The 23,883-nt window shown below is 39.0% G+C and overlaps 1 protein-coding gene across 3 annotated transcripts in view; it reads right to left on the reverse strand.

Moving 5' to 3' along the window:
* CCNY (cyclin Y) overlaps positions 1-23,883 on the reverse strand; it is a 129,816-nt gene that overhangs the window by 34,300 nt on the left and 71,633 nt on the right. For 2 of the 3 annotated variants that reach the window (XM_075045836.1, XM_075045844.1), the window contains exons 2-4: positions 17,734-17,808; positions 11,861-11,895; positions 801-901 (exon numbers count right to left, since the gene is read on the reverse strand). In XM_075045836.1, the coding sequence (XP_074901937.1) occupies positions 801-901; positions 11,861-11,895; positions 17,734-17,808 (211 nt within the window). The remainder of the gene's footprint in view (positions 1-800; positions 902-11,860; positions 11,896-17,733; positions 17,809-23,883) is intronic. The other variant, XM_075045851.1, reaches the window with a different exon arrangement.

Here is a 23,883-nt window from a genome sequence, read left to right on the forward strand (position 1 = left end):
TAGCACAGATTTTGCCTTAATAACTTTTTGCATTTGAGTACACCAAGGTAGTCGTCCTACAAACAACTCAAGAAAATGTATCAGCAATCATAATAAACAAACAGCATAAAATGCCTGAGCATTTGTTCTCTCGTTTTTTCCTCTTACTGTATAAAATGTAAAGAACAATACTCTATAAATACCAATTTCATTTCTCTCCGAATGTAAAAAGGCACCAGTGAAACCTGAAATGATCATCTGACACAACACCCAAGGGTAAGCCCACGCGCGCACCACATACAAAGCTCCCCACTGGTGTGTAATAAACTGTCAGTGCCCTTGTACTGAATAAGGAAATGAATCTGGAGGCAATTGATTTCCATTTCAAACACAAAACTGGAAGGAAACCTTAGCAATTGAGCATTTTCTCAGGAACAGAAAGGAGCTCTTCCATTTCAGATAATTCTGAAATTCTGAATAGACAAGTACCAAATAAGTTTTGAGGACTCATCCAAAGCAAGCACCCAGTTGAACACTGAAGCACAAGGATTTCAGCTGCTGGAATCTGAGATCCTTAATTGCTGCCTTCTGTTGAAATACACAGTATTGGGAGGTTGATTCTGCACAGACCTAAAATAAGAGTAATATCCTTTGCTCATCCTATTCACTGCCTCTGAAGCGTGACTGGATTAAATAAATTTACTACTTCAAAAACTAATACCTTTGAAGCTTGCTTAGTAATGGTTCAGAAATATGTATACATAAATACATATATATATATAAAATGTAGGTTCTAGGAAAAAAAAAATTATAAAACCCACCATTTGATGGTATACTTGAGGTTTGGTTGACTGACTGTGCTGTCATCCAGGAAAATAGTGGAGCAGGAACTGTACTTCCTTCTCAATTGCCCAGGAGGATGCTATGAAAAACATGCAAAAGAACAATGGCAATTATGTAATACCAAAGCATTTTTCTGAGGAGATGTAAGAAATTAGAAAAAACAAATTTCTCTGTCTCTCACAATGACGCACACAGTAATGTGATCATGTTTTGAAGCAGTTCAGAAAGTTCAGAAATAATTACCACTGCAAAAGTCACAAAAATCCTTGCCTGAACCTTGACTAATGCTTTCAAGTCCCAATCTCCCCTCCATCCCTCCTTTCCCAAAGCCATGCAAAAATTTTTGTGCAGAATTACTCACATACATACATACATTTGGAAATCAAAGATGAACAAGACCTATGTTTCTGTCCTCGTTTCAAAAGTAAGTAGAAGAGTGAAAAAGAAACTGTGTTAACGTGAAGACTGATTTAGAAACAGATACAAAACTATGCTTGGAGAAAAGAGAATTAAAAAACCAAAACAAATAAACCCTAACAGAATGAAGTAGGGGAAAGGTCTTTACAGTAGAACTACTAAAACCTCTAAAAATTAATATGGCAAATTCAGAAATATCAATTCATCAAGAATAGTTTGTTATTTGACAGGAAGAAGATTGATCAAAGGATGTAAGAGAAAGCGGATATGCAAATAAAAAAGAAACGTATCTCTTAACAGAAAAAGTTTTCAACAGATTTCAACCCTATTTCTGCACTACCATAGGAGAACACTGGAAAGCTCAGCCACAAAACGACATTTGACAACACTTCTTATTTCTGAAGATGTTTTTGTTGAGAGGGCTTCTCCTTCAGCTGTTTAGAGCAGTCAGCACTCCACTGGTCTAAAAAGAATAGTTTCATCATATCGGCTAATAGCTATCGCAGTCACTAATGCTCTTTCATTTTATCCTTGCTTGTTCTACCTATGCTAGTGAATAACTTGACCAAGAACCTGTGTCAGGAGAGTTAAGACTAGTCAAATTACATGTTTAACTTACAATAAAATAGTTTTAAAATTCAGTTGGCACATCGACATGGAAATTTTCATTTGCCTCACAATGAATGTTGTTTCCAGCATTCCAGTGGAGAGATCAATGTCAATACCATCGGTGGAATCCACAGGCATCTACCAGCTCAGAGCAACTGAGTATCTAGGCTACAGTCCTGTGACTCCTACCTCAGTACATCTTCCCCTGCCTAATTTCCAAAACATATATTATTACAAGTGTCAGCACTCCATCATCTAACTAATGTTTCCTTTTCCACAGGCAGCAGACTTCTTAGCAGCATTCATTAGATACAGAACAGCCAGACTCCTGGTAAAACCTACATGCATCTGAGTCATCTTTCTATTTTTCCCAGCTATGAGTGAAAGTACATTCAAAGTCTTCTGTTAATTGAAAAAAAATCATTTTCTGAAGCTGTTACAACTGTAGAAACATTATGTTTAAGTGTTTTGAAAGCTCACCAACAAATTCTATCCAGGTCCGTCACTTGACCAATAAAGTCGTAGGCTGAACTGCTTTTCTTAGAAGTGAAAAAGTTTACCAAGAAAGTGAAAATTAACCGCTCTCAAAAATTCTGCAGGAGCTTGGAAAGGTACTTAGTAATACTTTGGAAGCTCACAATCCATCTACCTTCCAAGCTTTTATATGTTAAGCAAGGCAACAAACAGAAAATTTAGATGCACTGGAAGCATTAATGCCCTAAAATGTATCATCTAGCATTGATGTATACAGAGAGAGTGACTAGGGGACTGGTGATTCACAGCTTTTGTTCTACCACAGTTTAGTTCAAATTTCTGGATTAGACTGTTGAGTACCTTCCACAGGCACGATAAAGGCAAAGCAACTTAAAACCAGCTGAAAATGAGACTGTCTAGCGGTTGAAAAAAAGGGAGAGGCACAGACATTTCAGCATCATTAAAAAAAAAAAAAAAAGGCACATGGAAAGTTTTAATCCTACATTTGAAGTGTCAGCATGTTTTAAAGGTTTAGATAAAATTTAAGATAAATGGACTGGATTCATTCAAGGCAAACCTGAGTAAAAAACAGAAAACAACTCTGTAGCAACACCACTATCAGATTTAAATTTTCTTATGTAAACAGCACTCTAACATTTGATACGTGTCAATAATTAGAGCCACACACCTTATTTCTGAAACTACCACATCACAGAACTCTCCATGGTTTTTAGCCCACTTCACACTTCGTTAGGCTTAGAACTTTTCACACCTCAGAAATTTCTGTGGCGTCTCATGCTTCACTTTCTGTTCATAACAACTTGGCAGGAAGGGGTGCCTCTCCCAGACTGAAGAATGGTGCCAAGTGTAAGCTTACTATCTCGGGTATATATACACATTTGTGCCATGTGAATAACTAACCTATTGGTAGATCAATATTCCCAGCTTCTACTCTGACGTCCAACTGCAGCCATATGGTATGCCAGGTAACAGATTTTTTGCCTTTTCCAAACTACTGGAAAACACCCTCAGTTGCATATTCCTAAGCTGGAAGACATCTGAAGTCCCACAGTTCTGTCAGCCAGGCTTTTCTGAAACTCCATAAAATGCTGCACAGGAACCTTCTTCATCCTTGCCAAGGACAGAAGAGGTTACTGAGCATCACGTCAGTATTCAGCACTATCCTATCCAGAAACCCTCTTCTGTGTCCATTTCAATGGAATAAGTCCACCCAAAACTGTACAAGAGCTTAATGCCTGCACATTTCAAAGCCATCATGTCTGACCACAAAAATCTTCCATTTAGACAAGTCAGAGAGGCTCTAAGCCAGAAAAATCAGAAGAGCTGAGAAAGAATATAGAGCCTTTGAAGAAATTAGACAAACCCTCTAACATTCACGGGATCCTCAGGTTCTGTCCCACCATTAAGGCTGACACAGGGAAATAAAGGACTTGTATAGCTCCTTTTGTAAATCTTCATATGGAAACATGACTCTGAGTACAGGACACATGTGGAGCCTTGACAATCTCTGCTATTACCAATATTTACAAATTAAAAGCAATTCATTAACATGACATGGGATTCACTTTAAACGTACTTTAACTTGCAGTAGTACTGCTTCTGTACCCAAGCTGAGATTCAGTAGATGTCATGCTTCTCAACTTCAGCAAAACTTCTGACTTTATCTCACATAAAATTCCCGAAGGGCAAAACAAGGAAAACATGGCAGGTAAAAACTACTTGGAAAACTACACTCTGGTTACCCAGAGATCACTTTCAAACTGGGAAGTTGAAGTAAGCAACATTCCACAGAGGTCTGGTCTACTCAGTGTAAAATATTGAGCAATAACTTTGATAACAGCATCAAGGCATTTTTTACTGAATTTGCAGCTGGCATTAACTTGCAGAGGACTCTTTTATAAAAAACAGGAAAATATCATATAGGATTTATAGAGTTACCATGTATACAACAGGGTAGAGCACCCTTCCACTCTGCTCAGTTGGAATTTTATGTCCAGTTTTCACCACTACCTTTCAAGAAAGATGAACTGATTCAGAGAGTCAGGAGAAGAGGGCAGCAAGATTAATCAGAGGTTTGAAAACCCTGATTTAGAAGGAAAAACGGAAAGACCGGAGAGGTTTTCTCCAGGAACAAAGACAATAATGGCCTTAAGTTATGTTGAAGGGAGCTCCAAAGAAGAGAACATTGTTCTCCATGACCATTGTGGATGGGATAAGAAAGAGCAGGCTTATACTGAACTAGGGAAAATTATGATTGGCCATGAAAATGTGAGACGAGGTGATGGCAAAAAACCCCACCCAAACCACCACCTTTGTCTAATAGCAGGGACAGCGTGAATGACTTGAGCAGTGATACAACCTCCATCACTGAAAGTTGTAAAGAAGAGGTAAATCAAACATATGTCAGGAATAGCTTAGATGCAGGATTCTGCTCTTAGGCAAGAAAACAGACTGAACAACCTCTTGAGATGAATTCTGGACCAATTTTCTACAATTTTATGATGTCTTTTGGTGGAGAGGATTTGTAGCTCTTTACTCCAGAAGCAGTTGTTATTCTTCTCATTTCAACCAAAGATGTTAATTAAGAAATGCTGACATTATAGGTTACAACAAATACGTAATAGCTGTTTTGTGGAATTTCTTTCTTTATGACTTCTATACGATGTATAACAGAAAAAATTGCTTTATAACTTGCTAAGCTTTTACATGTGTTACAGAACAAGCTCCAAGAGATCAAGATTCAATGTACTTCCATTAATGCCAGGTGTTTCTAGCTCTTAAAACCAGCAGTTTTTCGTTCTTGCACAGCTAACACTAAGGAAATATCAGTGCTTTATTTTTCTCCCAGCTTCATCCTGAAACTTTCCAACTTTCCAAATCACGTTTGTTTTAAGATATTTGAACAATAGGATTTACTTGAAGTTTACATAAAATACACCTTATCAGAACTAGAATGGCTTAGTTTGCCATCAAAATCCTACAAGTTCTGCAGAACTGCTTCTATGTACCTGCTATGAAAGGAATCAGAACAAATTCCTAATTCATTTACAATGAGAATACACAAAAGGATGAACTTCTCTCAGCCTTCATTTTAGCATCACTCAGAAATTAAACCTAAATTTGTTGGGAAAGGGAAAGGGTTACTATTCCTTTTGTTAAAATAGTCATTTCAGGGTGTTTTCAGGTAGAAACATCTAACAGACGGGTGGGTGCATACTGACCAAAACCCACACTCAGAATTGACCAGAATGGGTACCAGCCAGCTCTGTCCTGGAAAGCTCTTTAGCAACACTAGTATGGCATTCTGCCCTGATGCTCAGCAGGATTTGTTCATTTGGGCGCAACACTTCCCTAATGAAGCTATACAGCTTTTGTACCAGAGCTGGCCTTCAGCCAGGCAGCTTCCAGTTTGGCAGAGGAGCTTCAGCCTTTTTCAGCGTTCTTTTGCACTTGTCCATCAAAAGATAATTTGCAGCTTCTGTCCTAAATAATGATAGTACTGTCTCCTCTTCCATCAAACCAGGTGTAAGTTATTGCATGATTTTAAAAGGTACTATTAAATAGTATTTCCCCCCATGGAAAAATTGAGGCCTGCTTGCACCCGTCTGTGGAGACATGCCCATTAGCTTCCAGGCAGTAGAGGCTGGCCAAAATGCTAATAGGCAAAACTGGCATGTAAAAGTACACATGAAGCCAAATTACAACAGCAAGCAAAAATACCAGGACTGCTTCTCTCTTGGAAAAGGGAGGTTCCTATCTTGGGGAACTTCTATTGCTTCAGGACATGATTTAGTTCTGACAACATTTTTCACAGAAGAAACATGATTTTACAGGTCAACAAAGCGCTTCCAAAATCAAGCAAGCCATGCAACACAGTTCTCTGCATGGCTCTGCAAAGCTCTGCTTTTACTTTCATCTTGCACAGTTTGATACTACAGCACAATTGCCTACATTCAGTCGCTAGATATGGATATATTCACCTGAACAAAAGCTATAGAAAACCGCACCATTGTATGCTTACCCTTCTCTGCCAATATCTACAATAAAAAAAAAGATCCAGTCCAACCACTCTTAAGTAATACTCATTGTACCTAATCAGTCTATGACATGATTCAACCTTGACCTCTGTTGATTAGTTTCACCAATGTTTGATAATGTCCAAAACTGATGCCTTAGACTAGATCTGTACTTGCAAGTTTTTTGCTCTCAAAGCTTGTCCTTACTCATGTCAACTACAGAAAACTATGTCAGCATGCCACTGAGCTCTTGGGGGGCTCAGCAACCATTGGGAAACTCTTCTGCAGCACACACAGGCCCTACTTAACCACTGATAAAGCACCCTGCTTTACAAACCTGAAAGATTAAACATTTCTTTGAACACTAAAAGCAGCTCAAAGGCTTGTATTTACATAGCGTATAATTGCTGGTGTTGTGCAATTTGACCAGAGGGACTTTACTAGGCTCCCAGCACAGCAAGTATTGTATAGCAACCTTGTAAAAGAACTCCCCTGTGTACTCTCCTTCTACTTTAAAAGTTATCTTTTGTGTCTCCCCCTACAAAAGTTTTTCACTTCATATAACTTAATGCCTTAAGGCCGATAGAAGAGGTAAAATTCTTCACCCTAGAGGACAGGAAAAGAAGCAAAGGGCTGAAAGATACTAGAAAAAAAAATTTCAAAGAGTAAGTTTAAGTAAGCCATTAAAGAAAACCTGTTCATTCTAACTTATTGGAAGCCTGAAAAAGCATCTTAAACAGCATCTGTTAGGAATGGCATCAGTATAGGGAATCTGCGAGATGGGCCAGATGGCCTATAAAGGCCCCCTCTAGACCTGTTTTCTGTGATCTTGCAACGGAGAGGAGCAAAGACCACATTAAGCAATCTCTAGGAGAGCTTCAAGAGCACCTGAGAAGCCTCTAATCTGTCTTCCAGTTTATGATGTTGTTCTCTTTGAGTAAGGAATGTTAATTAAAATATCTTAAGGAATTTGGACAGCAGTTATAAACCTTTACAATAGCCAGCCTCAGGCAGCCCACTTAAAAACGTTTCAAATTTTATGTTGTGCTTTGCATTTTTCACGGATTAAACTCCTTTTCAGACTATGTCCCCATTTCAGCATGTATCTTATTTACTCTTATAATCACTAGCTGAAAGTGTTTGATTACCAGTCACATGGCTATTAGTTTTACAATAGGGAGGCAGAACAGCCTCTTTATCCAATCTGACAAGAAAATTTGTGGGCTACGTAGGAGAAAATACCATACACCATTTCAAGCATGCAAAAAAGCTCACAGAAATTGCTTGTGCCACACCATGTACAGGAAATGACCTCTCTGTTCTCCACTAGTCCCCATCAGCAGGACTGCTGCTGAGAAGAAGCTTCCCGTGATGTGAATCACTACAGGGTCACTTACAGGGACCGGGGTTCTGACAGGAATGATGCCCAGGAACTTTTCCTCAGGATGCTGAAAAAACTTTGGTCTATACACAGATGTTAGTTTTTCTACTTGGAATGATAAAAACAGTATTAGTCTGCTGGGATTTGAACATCCAGTTGCCAGGTAGCAGACAGTGGAAGTCATGTCCAGATCCCTAAACAAGACGATGCTGAAAGGAAGCTGTTGCTACAAGGCTGATGAAGGGTCTCCAGAATAAAAAAAAAATATGCAGAAGAGAGATATTACTTCCTTTTATCTTCCTTCTCTTTTCCCTCTTTTTATGTTCCTTCAGAAATATTCCAATATTCAAAAAATATCCCTCATTTTTACTGGATATTACTGCTCATAAACACAGATTCAAGTTTAAGACCATATCTTGTCAAGAAGTAAGTACTTTGGCAAACAGAGCATTAGCATTTCCATCTTGTCTGAAAGGGAAAATTTCTAGAAAAACTTGATGGAGAAAACAACTTTTCCCTCCCCAGCCCTGTTCCTTTCCCCTGCAAAAAAATAATCACCCAGTAGAGAGAACTAGCAATTGGAAACAATAGTAAAAATTCACTTTTTCTCCCCCGCTAAACCCATAAAACATGTCTTCCTGTTTGCTTTCCTTGTACAGGCAGAGATACTGATGCAATCTCTCCTCTCTGAAAAAGGAAACGCCTCTATCTCAGTCTGCATCTTTATCCCCCTCAGCAGCTTGACTAAGCAGATTAAAAGAAAAGACAAGTGCACACTGAAGCAGCATTATAGCCATAACAAAAAATAACAACTGTCAGTTCAACGGGAAAGGGAAGTAGAATGCACTGCAACTGCTTAGAAATTAAAATAGGCTGGAAGAAAGCAAACACACCAGGTACACTGTAGGTAGGTAACTTCCAGCACCTACAAGGATGCAAAGGATCCAGCACTGTCCTCAACCTGTCATCCGTCTCCCTGGGCTCTGTGAGAAGACAGAGATGACAGCTTCTCCACAGCACCTCTGCCCCCCCCACGTTCATTCCTTCCCCTTGCTTTCCCCACCCCAGAAAAAAAACAGCTGCTGGCTTCTTCTATCATACCTACTGACAAGGCAAATGTGGCAACTGCCAGCCCTTGACAAAGCACAATAAATCAAAGCAGGAACCCAATATTTGTATTTGGAGATCAAAGGAAACTATTCAGCCAATTAAAATATTCTACAAACAAAAGCAAACAAGAAAGGAAAAGAATAATGGCGTGATCATACTGAGAAAATGCATTTTTAAACAAGGAAGAATCAATATTAATTTTTTTCATAGGTAACATTTTGAAACTGTATTTGTATAAACTACTATTCTCATCTGTTACTACTCAGAACTAGACAAACAGTTAAAAAAGAAAAAGCACAACTTTTTTTGATACTTCTCTTGCTAGCCAGCCACCCTGGTCACTTGGGAGATGTTTAACTCTGCCTGCAAAATAACTAATAAGATACTGCACAAAGGGATAAAAATATTTTGTTGCTCATCTTGGTTATTTGTCACAAAAGGAGAATAAGTATGAAAGACTTAGGGGAAAAAAAAGAAAAGATGACGTTATGGAAAAACCACAAAAGAGAAGAGAGCTGCATTATGGTGAGGAGTTCTTATAGAAGGAAGACAAAACAACACTCCAAAATTTCTTTCCTCTGGCTTGTTTCCTCCAGAGCAGATGTGGGGAGCCAGCACTCCACATCAACAAGGAAACAGGTGAGTAGCAATAGCTCCTGTTAGAAATGCATTTAGCACACACTGAAAAATGGTGGAAAAGAACGGATCAACCCATAGGGTGTAGCATAAAGTCGCTTATCATGTAAATGCTACTCATCATCTGTCACATACAATTGTCAAATCTAACTATTTCCTCAAATTTCTTCAAACAAGGCGGTCTAGGAAAATTACGATGGTTCCCTGCAGTCTACAAACCTAAACACAGTTGCCAGTTAAAGGCCACAGCAACCACTTCAAAAATGATCACCAGTTTGTGCGTCAGCTTTAGCAGACTGAATATTTAGGAGGTGCTGAATGAGTACTCACAGGTGTTCTGAAGTAACAACTTAAATATCACAGGCCACATTTGAAAACATAGCTTATCTATGAGTATTGGCTAAAAAACTTAACTGACTTGTAAGGACACACGCAAAGAAAGCCATGGTCAGGATTTCAGCTTCATAAAGATTAATTTTAGCTTTGTAATTCAGAAAAAGTATCTTATAAGTACAAAGAAGTCAGACTTAAGGTAGCAATAAACCAGGCTACTGAGGGAAGTTTACATTGCTGCAACCTCAGCCAATGCTTTGAATGATACTTGAAAAAATAAGAAATTAGGAAGAGGTATAGTGCTTAGGGTATCAACTGCATAATCTGCTACATTGAGTTCCCAACAACACAACTCCTCAGCAGTATGATCGCCCTTCCCTTTTCTGCAGTAAGTCCAGCATTGCCTAAAAATATTTTATACCAGGGTCTGCAATAGTGTGCTTCCAGCAGCATTTGTAACAGTCATCTTTGTTCAATCTGCCAGAGGAATCCACTCGCAGTCTGCCTAATGCAGAACACATCTTTTACATGACATCTGCCTAATGCAGAACACATCTTTTACATGATGTGAAATGATTCAGGACACGTGAGAATTTTATCCATGACACAAGGTGGACTGTCACAGAAACTCAGTTAATAACTTGCTTTGCAGTGTCTAAATATTCGTATTTTTTTTGCATTGAACCCTCCAAGTTTGAGGCTAAAAAGCATGCTGGAAGTTACTGAGCACACATTATTAAGTTTACAGGAACCCTGTGCATTAGCTTTACAAGTAATTTTGTAACAACACAATTGCACTGCAAACCACCCTCACATGCACTGTAAGCAATGGAAATGTTTTACAGGGGAATAGAAGGTGAGAAGCACCGAGAATACCTGCTAACCTTGTGGGGCCAACTTTAAGGCTTTTATAAGCCTCACAGTATGTCATGACCTCCCAAAATCTTAACTCTTGGGAAACTGAAAATCTCAGCTTGCTTTTGAAGCCGGGCAGTAGTTTCAGAAACACTCCGCACGAACCAGTTCTGCCAACAAATGAAGCAGTCCTGCCTTCTCACCCCATTCAGCAGCTCCCTCCCTTCCTGCGGGTGCAAGCCCTGAAGTGAATCACATTTAGGAGCAGAACCATTTTAGCTTTTGGCCGTGCTGAATCTACCTGCATTCATGCCCCAATCCAGTTTACCTCATGCTGCACAAACATTCGCCCCAGCACGAAGGGATGCAGAGGCTATAAACCACATCCGCTTCTTTCAGCAGCTGGGTTGGCTTAAAAGTGATTCATGAAATGATGGCCTATATTTCCAGGCAGAGAAAAGTTTGAGAACTTCTCCCCATTTCACCCTAAAGGCAAATACCATTAGGGAGACAGTTCTTTCCCTCCTCAGTTTTACTGAGGCGTGACTCCAGACATTTCAGCACAAGGCTTCACCTACTGGGAACCACACTGGTTCCAGGTGCTTCAGCAGTACAAACGATAGTAACTGGGGCAAAGAGCCTGGTCCTGCACCGAAAGCAGCCTATAGGAGATTTGCTCTCAGCTTCACCAAGAATTTGATTCAAAGTGAAGACAACTGAGAAATGCCTAGGGTACACAAGTGTACAAAACCCCATCTTCATACTCGGCAGGAACCACATGTCAATCCACATTTACATTGCATCAACACTGGTCAGGCACTTCAGAACTTCTGTGCAAATATCAAATGCTGCAGCTCTCTGCCAAAGCAAACTTGCACACAAATGTAATTTAAAGCTTTGAGAGTTTTTGTATTAATTTTAAAAATCATACTAATGCGTGCAGCTCTTTATTCGAAGTACCAGTTACCTACATACACTGGTTGTGAGCATGACACTGTCTTCAAACCAAACAGATCCGTTCCACTAGCTCAATAGCCAAGACCTATACTTCTGGATCCTGATGCAGAACAGACATCTGAAGCATCAGCACCCTCTCACCAACATGGAAATCATGTGTGATAACTCTTATTTACTGTATAATATAGACAACAAGGAGAAAGCTGCATAGCGAGGCATTTTCACTTACGTGGTTTATATAGAGACTCTTGCGTTTTTCTCTCACTGCAAAAACACAAAATATGATAGAAATATTACATGACTATTTTTCCCGATTCAGCTTCTTATATACCATTTATAATAAAAAGAACAGGAGGCTATCTATGTGCAACATTATAATTGCTTTTGCACTAACCAAGTATATTTATATATCAAACACAGAAGGAACATGTATCTGTATGCATAAAGGCATTTAAGCTCACTAGTGTGGTGATGGATTAAAATTCTCATCCATTTGGGTACTTCACCAGGCGTTGGTCCGCATGGGAAAGTTAATATGCAGTAAGCTACAGTCCAAGTTAGCAATGGATTAGCCATCCTTCACCAGTTCTCTGTGTGGGCACTCCTGAGCCACCAGTGCCTTCATGCAAGGTACCTTGCTGCAAAGTGGCCTACACTACCTTGCAGGTGTGAAAGCACCTAAATAGCTACACCATGGAGTTAGCAAATTCTCATCATAGCTTACTGTGCACTAACTCCCATAGAGGAGCCTTGAAACCATATGCATTACACCACTGCCTTCTATAATGATCAGGTGCAAGCCTGAAACTATTACTCATGTGGGATATAACAATGAAAATACGTTACTCTGGTGAGTATGAACCAGTCACCACAAGCAAGGGTTGCAAGTCAAAGCCACAATTAGCCAAAATATTCAGAAAGTAAACAGCAACAACAAGGGAGATAGATGTATAGAGTCTTAATTGTCAGGCAAATGCTCGTTACAGCTGATTAAATATACTCTATGTAATTTTTTTAAAGCACTTTCCCAATTAACTCACCCCATAGAGAGCCTGTGGAGCTCTGTTCCAGTGAAAATACCACAGCATTTAGGATACAAGTCTGGAGGCAACTAACACATAAATCAAACCGCAGGATTAAAATAATAATGGTTTCATGCTGTAGGTGATTAAATGCACTTTGGTGCACCATGATCTGAAAGCTATGCAACCCAATGCACTGAGCAAAATAAGAGTGTTCATAATGGTGGGATAGCCTGTCCATTCCCTGTTGGATGAGAAGCCATTATTTGTGATTTTTTATAAGCAAGCAATCTCACATAAACAAGGCTGTATGTGTGAATACTGTGAAATAATTGTGTTTAATGCAGACATAATGAAAAGAAAATAAGAAAAAACTTTTAAAAATCCTTACATAATTTTCCTCCCAGGGAGCAGAAAGGAGAATCACACATGACAGATGTTAGCCATGTCACTTAGTACATGCTCAGATCCACAATTACGGACATTGTATAAGAAACAGAATTAAACAGGAACAGCAGGAAAATTCCGATCATCTAGTAAATAGTTAAAATGCTTGAAATCTTGCTAAAACACTGCACTACACTTAAGTTCCACACACTGCATTTATCACCAGCAAGGGACATAAGTAATCTAAAAGGAAACAACAAAATGATGGTAGATACTCACTTCTAAGAATAGCCAAAGTATTTGTATAGTATTGCATATTGCAACGTACAGGCAGTAAACAATTCTGATAAGCTGCATGTAAACCTAATAGCATACATAACTGAAAATTAACACCTATGAACTGTGAAATTTTGAACACAGTTAAGTATTTAACAGTGTTTTAATCACAAACAATTATACCGCATACAAAGTTCTTATGGACAAAATCCTATAAAGACAGCCTGCACATATACTCTAAATTCCATTTTAGTCACCTTTTTTTCCCTACCTTAGTTTTTCTCTTCTGTATTTTCCCTTGTATCCATTATTCAATTCCCCATGGAAGTACAATCATCTATTCACCAAAGCAACAATATCACTCACAGCTCATTCCCATTTGCTATTTCCAATCTCTGGAAGAATACATTAATGTATTTACACACACCCCTCACTTCTCCCTGCTCAAGCACCGCTTGTGCTGCACATTCTTCTAAGCACCACGTTGACCTCCTTTCCCCTATTTTCTCCATACAGCAGAAATTCAGTTAGCCTGGACTCTCCGGTGAGGGACTCCAAGGCGGCAGCTATGCTTTTGTGCTTCTGGCCCACTCTGCCATAGCGTAAGGCTCAACTCTTTCCAAAACATATGCCGATCGGGAATTGGGCACAGCAGAAACTCATTTTGTCACAACCGCTCTCTTTTGTGATCACAACCCTCTCTTTAAACAAGGGAAAAACAACTATTGCACAAGGCAAAAGGCCACTTCTGCCAAGCTAAAATGACTGTAAAGAAGTAATTCCATCACTTGGCTTCAGTCAGTTTAAAGATGCTTTGCACTGCTCACATAGCACAGTGTGGTCTTCAGCAGACCAGACCGTAGTGTTATAATTAGCCATCATTTTCTAGCATAAACTCCTAACCGCAGCTCCAAGCTTTTGGCTTTCAAGCATTGGGTTTTGATGAAATGAAGCTGAACAGATTAGAGTCAGTTTACATAATTAAACTTCTACTTTCTTTCTAACATCTTAAAACCTGAAAGTTGGAATGGAACTCTTCAAGTGGAGACTGAGATGCTGCCAAATTATCAAAGTTTTCCTCATTTTAAGGTCAATGATCTGTTCCTATTTCTGCAGGCACTTTCAACTGTTAATGTTGAACTTTCACAATAGTAGGAAAATATATCATCCTGAAATAAAAGGGAGTAAGGAAATACAAACACACATACACACATATATGTAAGTGTGTGTGTGTATATGTATGTCTGTCTGTTTTTTTCATTGAGCTGTAGTAGAAACTTCCCTTGTGCAATTTCTATAGACTATCTTAATGTTACCCATATCAGGATCAAAGACAAATTCCTTGAGGATTACAACAATAAGGATTACATTGCATTTTTGGGAGTTTGTAGATCATTTCTTTTTGTTTTATCTGAGACAGGAAACTGGTCCTAGTTAACGTTAAAGAGTAAGTGCAGCTTACTTCACTTCTAGCCACCATATAAATACAATTTCAAAATTTTCTTTGTCTGAATCCCATTGTTGCACTGATACTGCAAAATTTAGCCAGTACATTGTATGTGTACAGCCTAAAGTAAGTTAGGAGAGGTGGACAGCTGTAACCCACTTAGAGGAAAGACCATTAGCAGCACCCTGAAGTAGCAACCATTCCCCCTTTGCTATTATAAGGAAAGGAAGTTACATTATTGGACTGCTGAGATTTGGAAACCCTCGCTTAACCAGAACCACACACTAAATAGCGCATAGCTTTTCAGTCACCTAGACCATCCTGCTTACAGGCCAAACTCAGAAAACAAGGGAGAACTTGCATAAAGCACTCTCAGAAATTAAAGACATAAAAAGTGATATTCTTTACTACCTCCCTAAACAGGGAGCATTACTTATGTAAGATTCAGAACCTAGAAAAGTCCCACAAAGAGTTGGAAACATTTAGAAAAGCTACCTTAGTTGGGAATCAAATTATTATTTATTGTGTCTTCAACTTTTCTACAGATTCATTGAACTCTCAGGTAATTCAGTAAGCATTCAGACTACCGACTAAGAAGGATAGGACAGATTTAGATGCTTAGCATGGCATCCAAGCTTCACAAACCAATGGGAAATTGAGACCACATAATATCCAGAGATGCCATGTCCTGTGTCATTATATTTGGGGTAGTCGGCTTGTTGCTCTTCATTCACATGTTGATCACAAGCAGCTCAAGCACAGCTCCTATGCCAGGACAGTACTACAAGATTACCAGTGAGGCTGAAAGAGTACAGGGCTACTAGAAAGCCAAACATGGAACTGCCTGAAGGTAACATTGCCAAGTCACTCTAGCACATAGTGATGGACTCGGCCATTTCCCACTGTACAAACATGTGATGTACACTCAAGAGTCACAGCCAGATTCTAGATGAAACCTTGAGTCCTGATGCCCCTCAACTCCCCAATATGTGTATTTTAAATGTGTGCAGGTTTTATCTTATAGAAATATTTTTCCCTTACAGTCAGCAGGAAGGTTTGCCAGCCCAACACTATACAAGTAATGGGGAGAGGTAGTTACATGCCCAAGTTAGTGTTTTCAACGTTGCCAGCTCAGCTCTCCCCTCCTACATTGTCTTAAGAAGTCTTGGGGTTCCCTAGACTCCACAGCAGGCTGTCAGAATACAACCCTACACGCCCTAAAAACCCCTTGTATTTTCCCCTTAACAAGCATTTCATTGCATTTTGGTGTTAGGCAACATCCTTGAATAGTATGATAACCCCTACAGCTCACTTGGTTCCACAAGGGGCCCAAAGTGCAGCCAAGCAAAATGCTTACTACTGTGAGTTGTCCCACCAGAATGGGATGGTTCTTGGCAATATGTCAGTAGATAAATGTTTGCAGAATCTTTTTTCTCTTGCACAAGCAAAACAGCCTTCGCAATTTTTCCACAGTGATCAAGGATAGCTGAACAGATCTTACACTGCTGTTGATAAATTTTCTATACTGTTCTCACTCAAAAATATGTGCTTCGTATTACTTAAACTAGAACAAAGTTTCATAGGCCAACTTTAACATGGGTGTAAACTGTCATTTTAAAAAATGCTTACAGTTAACTCCATGCTGCAATAAATTAACCATTATTACTACAAGTAAGAATATTCATCAGGTCTGGTCAAAATTTTAGCTGTTGGACTTGGGATTTTTTTTTTTTTCCTTTCTTTCAACAAGCTGTAACAAGAAACAGGTAGCATCCATACGGGATTATACAGTCTCAAACCATTAAAGAAACACTATAAAACAGACATCAATCTTCATAACACAGTGTACTATGGAAATATTATCATATTCATTTTACAGACTACCAAACCAGATTAGAATGGTAAATCACATCCAAAACCACATAATAAGGCATTGACAGAACCAGGGCTGAATTCAGAAGGACTATCTGAAGGGCAAAAGAGGTACTCACATAATCAACTCCTCAATTAGGGCCTAAATGTATATCCTCTTTGTTCTAGTCATGCTCAAAAATTAGCAAAAAATATACAGTAAGTGAAAACTACATTATTTTTAAGTGATGTGTTTGAAACTGCAATTTACTTTGTAAATCAAAAACAGCATTTATAGGCAGCAGGAAGAAGGACAAAGAATTCATACTGAACAGTCAGAATTACAATGTGGAAACTGCTTTGAAAGTCTTGGTAGAAAATAATGTGTTTTGCATGGATTATTCATCTACTTCTAAAACAACATGTCATACATGTTCAACAGGGAATGAAAGAGCCAGAATAAATGGCCTCTATTCTACTAACTCTATCAAGAGGCTTGCTTAACAGATGTAATTCCAGCAGGATCATTTTGTCTATGAATAAAAAAATACTCCAGACAAATATATGATTATATCAAATCCATAATTGGAGAAGAGGAGAGAATGTTTGGGTGGGATGGGGGTTGTTTTGCTATTAAAATCTAGTACTGAGTTCATGTACAGTATCAGCTGTATTGGAGGAAACTCTGGACTGTCTTCTTAGCTAATGTAAACTGCCATTTTCTCAAGAAAATACTCCCCACATATTTCCCAGAAGCTTGGCCTAATGTTCAGAGTTTAAAAAAAAAACAACAAACAGTTAGGGAGAAAATTTTGGATTCAGGGAAAGTATTTTTTAAATATAATTATATTACGCTTTATCCATATTTGTAGTTCTGATATGACGACTACTTGGAACTGACAATTTCAGGACATGACAGGACTCAAACCTGTACCTTCTACTACTCGTCTGACAAAATAATTAACTAAAGGTGTGACTTCTTTCAGCTCTAACATGATGCCTATAAAAGCCTCTTTTAGGGGGAGAGGAATTATATATTAAAAGACTATCACATATATTCCAACAAAGGGTTTAGACATAACTGCAACAGCAAATACTGTAATAAGTTCAGTAACCTACCATCTGTTTGTGATTTACTGAGAAATATCGTACTGGCTCGTGGATGATCTGATGGGTTGAATTCCATGTTCAAATCTGGAAAGAAAAAAAGAATAGCACAAAAACATTATGATTATCCAACAATATACACAAATTTTCTCATTCTTTTTAATAAGACCAAGTTTACATACTTCAGCAGCTATTGTAAAACAAAGTCCATCTTGAGGCCCACTTTTTTATCCTTCTTCACACAAGCGGCTCTTTTTGGCATGCAAATCATTTGCATCAACACAGCTTTGGGATTAGACTTCAGTTCTAAGGGCTGCTTTCAGATTAAAACAGATAAAGCAGCTCGAGAAGTTTGTACACAAGAAGTCAGGAATTATCCGTTTACCATCAGTTTCTTCCCACTATGCCCCAAAGCCATTGCTAAGCACAGGAACACGGCTTGTTACGTGTAATTATAGAATAATAAAGTATTATAAAACAAATATGCAACCCTCTGTAGATAGATAGGTTTCCAGGATTACATGTGACTAATATAAGTTGTCATTGCAGCTGAACGTAAACAAGTTAAGTCTAGGCCAGAGTGTTTTAAATGGTCAAGACTACAAAAACTTGGAACTTTCCCGGTACTTCACAGATGAACATATTGCCATCTGTGACAACTTCTAAAAAAACCGCCAGAAACCAAACCAGTCCTAAAAAACATTTACCAGGTTAAAGATTCGAATCTATCACAGCTTATACAAACTTCTATGAATGTTATTTTCCCTATCAAGGTTAAAATCCATTGAATTTACTTGTTCCCAAATTCCACTCCATTACCAATTTGTCAAAACTCATATGACTGCATCCACTTGAAAGCATGCTACTAAATATCACACATTTCTTATCATTTTCTTGCTCTCTCAGTATGGCTATCTCAATCTTAGTTCTCTTACATTCTCTTGATCTCTAGATACATATTCTCTTGCATTTGATGCAGGCATTTATGCAAAACTACATAAGAGCAGTGATACGTTTATCTTCTGTGATTTTCCCAGGCTTTCTACATTTCTCTAACTCCCCTTTCATACCTCCGTGAAAGCTCAGCAAAACTGGAAATTAAGCCCCACATCTTATGAAAACAAACCAAAGTCTTTTTGCCCAGGGGTCAAGTTCTCCTGTCTACAGCTTTCCCTGTTCCTTCACCATCCATCACCATACTGTCTTCTCCCTTTCCCTTTTATTTACTAATTTACTAGGTCTCCCACTTCCCTGCTTTTTTCTCCTGACCACATACCTCTCTACAAATGTATTTTCTATTTGTAGTTTTTCCCCTTTATGCTCTCTTTGTTTCCTTTTCATCTCCCTGCATTCTGTAGCCCATGAGATGAGCTGGTACATGCTGCTGGTACTTGGACACAACTTCTGAAATAAACATAATCTTACTTAAAAGAAAGAACCCAGAAACACAGAAGAACAATTCCTCAATTGGAAAGGGGGCTTATTATTATTATTATCAAACCCACAAAGGAAAAGAAATCTAGGAATTTCGAGGGAAAGTCATTTTGATTCTCCCAGACACCACAGTTTGCAGCCAAGTTTGGAGAAGACTCTAGGAATGTCATCTTACTACTAGGAGTTCTGACTTGAAAGGACAACTGTAAATTAGAAAGAATGTTTTCCTGTTACTTTCTGCATCTTATTTAGACATAGAGAAGAATTAAAAAAAAATCATCCATTGAGATAGATAGTGTTGGTGTAAAGATTCTTTTCCATTTCAGGATAGTTTTTCCATTAAGATGAATTCAAGATGCAATTCATTAAGTAAAGAGTAATCAGCATTTTAAAATGGCAAAATACACTGTCTTTTATCATCCTCTTCATCTTTTATCAAACAGTGCAATACATCACCATAAACAAAAAATGCCTTTTTTTTAAACCACTACAGATAATTTTTCTACAAATCTTTTAAAGTACAGCAATGCAAATTCAGTCAACAAAATAGGACCAGCAACATGAAACTGAACTCAACTTACAAAACACTGCCCCCAAACAAACAAGCATTCCTTTCCTTCAGCCCTAGAAAATTAACTGCTCGGGGAGTAATAACAACTCGGTGGAGGCTTACAGTCTGCTTGCAGGGCTGAAAAGAAAGGAAAACCAATTACCACATCTTGCAGTCAAGTTGCAACTTTTTAAGATTCCTGTGTTCTAAAAGGCTGTACTATGCAGAAGTAGTAAAGCAACGGAGGACTTAAAGTCTTTCTGAAAAAAAGCACAGACTACCAAAAAGCACTGGCTCTCAGATAAACTGTTATTCTTCTGACAGGAGCTGAAAGAAAGCCTGCAAAATCCAATCTCCACAGCCGCAGAGGCCAGACCAGGGATTTGGAACCATCTTGGGAGAGGCAGCTACCCACTGCCAGGCGGTGGCCGTGGCTCCTTCCCACCGCTGAACCCTCAAAGCACCACGCGTCCTCTTCTCTCCACATCCCTTCTCTCACATCTTCCCCAGCAACAGCAGCCATCAAACACATCCATCTGTCTTTCTCAGACAGCCTGCACAAAAATCAGAGAACACGGGTATGGGGAAGGGCAAAGCCAGCCAGGGCAGGTTACCCAGCAGAAGTTGGCCAGAAGACGACAAGTGCTGCTGAGAGGCTGGCTCACCACCTCCCTTTGAGGAACAGCACGGGTCTCGTGGGCTTGCAGGCAGAAGAAAGTGCTGTTTGGTGTGTACCTGCAACTCGATCGCTCACAGCTCCTCCAGGGAAAAGCATCAGGCAAATCCGAGCATCCTTCAGGCCACCTGTGGGACCACATCACTCCAGGCCACCACTGCTGGAGTACAGGATGAAGTTTCACAACACTCGAGTAAGATTTCAGTCTCTGGTTGATCTTAGATATCTTAATTTATTGTACAACTTGAAAACAAATGCCTTTTTGAATTGGCAACAAATTCTTACAAATCTGTCACTAGAAACTGTTATACAGAAGAAAGAGATCAAATGATATATAAATATCTGAAGCTAGTAACTCACCACTAAAGGGCATTATGCATCAAAAGGTTACCTGCATCCTAAAGAAAATAATATATTCATACTGCTTTATCATCACCGGTAGTTCTAATCTTTGAAAAGTATCATGAAAACGAGCCATAATGTGAAAGGCTTACCTGTTTTGTAATGGAATAGTCAAAGAGAGATTTAAACTCACACAAACAATATTCTACTATTCAAAAGAGAGGAAAATGAGAGACAGAATTTCAATTATTGAAATCTGCACAAAAATTTTCTCCATTGCTAGCAGTCTGCTCTGTGACTCATCATAGCCTTACAAAGGAAAGATTTAAAGTGGGTACTTCTTCCAACAGTTACCCTGCACTCCAAAATCAGCTTTCAAGATAAGGTCACTGTCTCATAGACAGTCCAAATCAAAAATCTTTCACTGTAGATGGTCTTTCCAGTTAAACAGATGTGGAATATTTTCCTACATAGTTCATAGTTTTCATAGTTTGAAGGTTGTGTTTTCTCATTTTCAATACTAAAGGACTGTTCAGTTATGCAAGACATAACTCCCATCCTGTAAACACCTAAACAGTGTGATACCCCCTGAAAATTTGGGGGTTTGGTCTTCTCAGGACTAGGAACCAAAGGTGTATGTCTATAAACACATGTATACATACACACGCTATCTATATCTATAGATGTATATTTAAATCAAACCTAACTTTTGGTTAGCCAAAGCAAAGTCAGCCTCAGGTACACTTCAGCTAAGAGATCATGTGTCTAACAGAATTCACACCATTTTGGAGGATTTGGGCAAGACCAGAGTTACAAATGCATGCAAATATACTTAAGATTGCATTCTCTTCCTTACTTAGTAGCATGTCAAAATAACAGTTATTATAATGGGCATTCAGATTTATCATGTCGAAATAAATTCACTCACTGTCCAAGGAAAAAAAAAATTTACAAAAAGGGAGATTTTTTCATATAACTTAATTCAGTACATAACTGTGCTAAGTTTAACACAACAACCAGAAGACCACAATGAGATTCACCCTGTATGCTGTGAGAAACCTAGTTCCTAAAGCCACAGTAGCTGCATTCAAATATGGCCATAAAAAGTAGCGAACTGTAAAACAGTTCAGTTTCAGACTTGGGCTAAAGCCCAGGCAAGATTTTAAATCTCAAAACAAGATCTTAAAAAGCATTACTGAGACCAAAAATACTGAATACAGCCTCAATTTGCACTTTTTAAAAGGATAAGAATAAAGTTCAGGTAACTGTGGAAGAGACCTACAAGAATGACTGAAGGACTGCAGAAAATGCCTTCAAATGAGAGTCTGAGTTCAAACCGTTTAGCTGATGAAAAAGGAAAACTAGGAGGTGTCTGCAGTTCACATGTACCTTCACAGGGGTAGAAGAATCAGTACTAAAAGGTCGCTCTAATCTAGCACACAACATAACAAAAACGGTGGAAAATGAGAGCAGAAAGATCTTAATTATGAACTTGGAGGAAAAAAAAGGGAGGATAATTAGGCACTCAAGCTCCACACCCAAGGAATGTGCACTCAACTTATTTTGATGTTTTCTCTTTCTAGAAGATTGCTTCAGCCAAACATCTTTAGGCTTTAGTCCAGCATGAGTATTTAGGCTCAATTTAAGAGCAACTACATGCAAGTTACTGGCTTATGATTCATATGCAGGTCAGATCAGATGATCCTGGGGGCCTCTAGCTTAAGTTCTATAAAATCTTCAGAAATAGCAATATTTAAATTATTAAGCACAAAACCACAGCAAATCCCAGTGGCACATCCGTAAACCTTCTAAAACTGCACCAAACAATCCTTTAGAAAGAGCTACATTTTCAGACTTGTGGTCAGAATACATTATGCAAGATAAAAACAGAAAAGGATGAGACTAGATCTTTCATGGTAAAATTTTAACAAAAAAACCCAACCATTTCTTCAACTCATAAGTCTGTTGAGAGAAACAGGCACCGCAAGAGGATGAAGGATGGGTGCTGTAGCAACTAACTTCTGGGTAACACGCATCAAAGCTTCTGCAGTGACACAAACAGGAAAAACCAACACAGTCACTGCTTTTATAACAGTGCACGTGGGCTGCAGCACAGGGAGCAGGTCTGAAAATGTGTTTACTCTATCAGAAAAGTAAGATGTTATTTCCTTCCTTTTGAACAATGAAAGTTGGGTAAGTTTGGACTGCCAAAGCTCTGATGCTGATTCAATAACAGACTAAAGTCTAAACTGAGTAAAACATTTGTTTTAGACTTAAACAGTTCTGAAATAATCTGGTGAAATTACTTTCCTTCCTTCCCTGCACACCTGGGACCATAAGCCACCACTGCCACTGCACAACCACCACTATCATTAAGGAAAAAGAGAGCGCCATGTACTAGTTTAATGACCTATCATATGCTTAAAAATGAAATCAATCCATGTCTCTTCATCGCAGAATATTCTCCTTTTTTTTTTTTTTTTTTTTTTTTTAGTTATTTAAAGGGACTTCAGGTAAGGAAAGAACAGACCCATCCAGGGCATGTCACAGAGGAAACTGCAGCTGACCGGGCACTACACAAATTACTTAACTTCTTTGCCATCTTTTCTCCACTCACTATCTTACATTACAGAGGAACCGCCTGGTATGGCCTGATGGGTGGGAAACAACAAAAACCGCACAAAGGTGCTTATCAAGAAATTAAAAGAATGCAAGCAACGAGCAATCTTTAAGCCCTACACGTTTCCAGGAAGCGTGTTGAAAGAGAAGAGAAAATAATCGCCACGGGAGCAGAGGGAAAGGGAAGCACAGGTCACCCGAGGGAAGGGAAAGGCTTTCACGGAGATGCCAAGGGCAGGGCTTTCTTTCAGTGTGTCCTGATGCGGGCGAGGAACGGCACAGCCGTGCCTCCCTCGCCTACACCACCTCCATGGTACCAGCAGGACCCAAGGTGTTATTTCTCCAGCTGGCTGGCAGAAAGAGCGAAGCTGTTGCTCCAGCTTTCAGTGTACCAGCCCGAACGAATGAGCTGATGTCATCTGTGGGAATGGAAACAGTATTCTCCAGGCGCAGACTGGGAGGTAAGTTTCTCCAACACTGAACCCAGAAAAAACTGCCGAAATAAATTTCAAAAGTCTCATCACACCTTAAACCTTTCTGC

Source organism: Buteo buteo, chromosome 2, assembly GCF_964188355.1.
Source record: "Buteo buteo chromosome 2, bButBut1.hap1.1, whole genome shotgun sequence".
Lineage (NCBI taxonomy): Eukaryota > Metazoa > Chordata > Aves > Accipitriformes > Accipitridae > Buteo > Buteo buteo.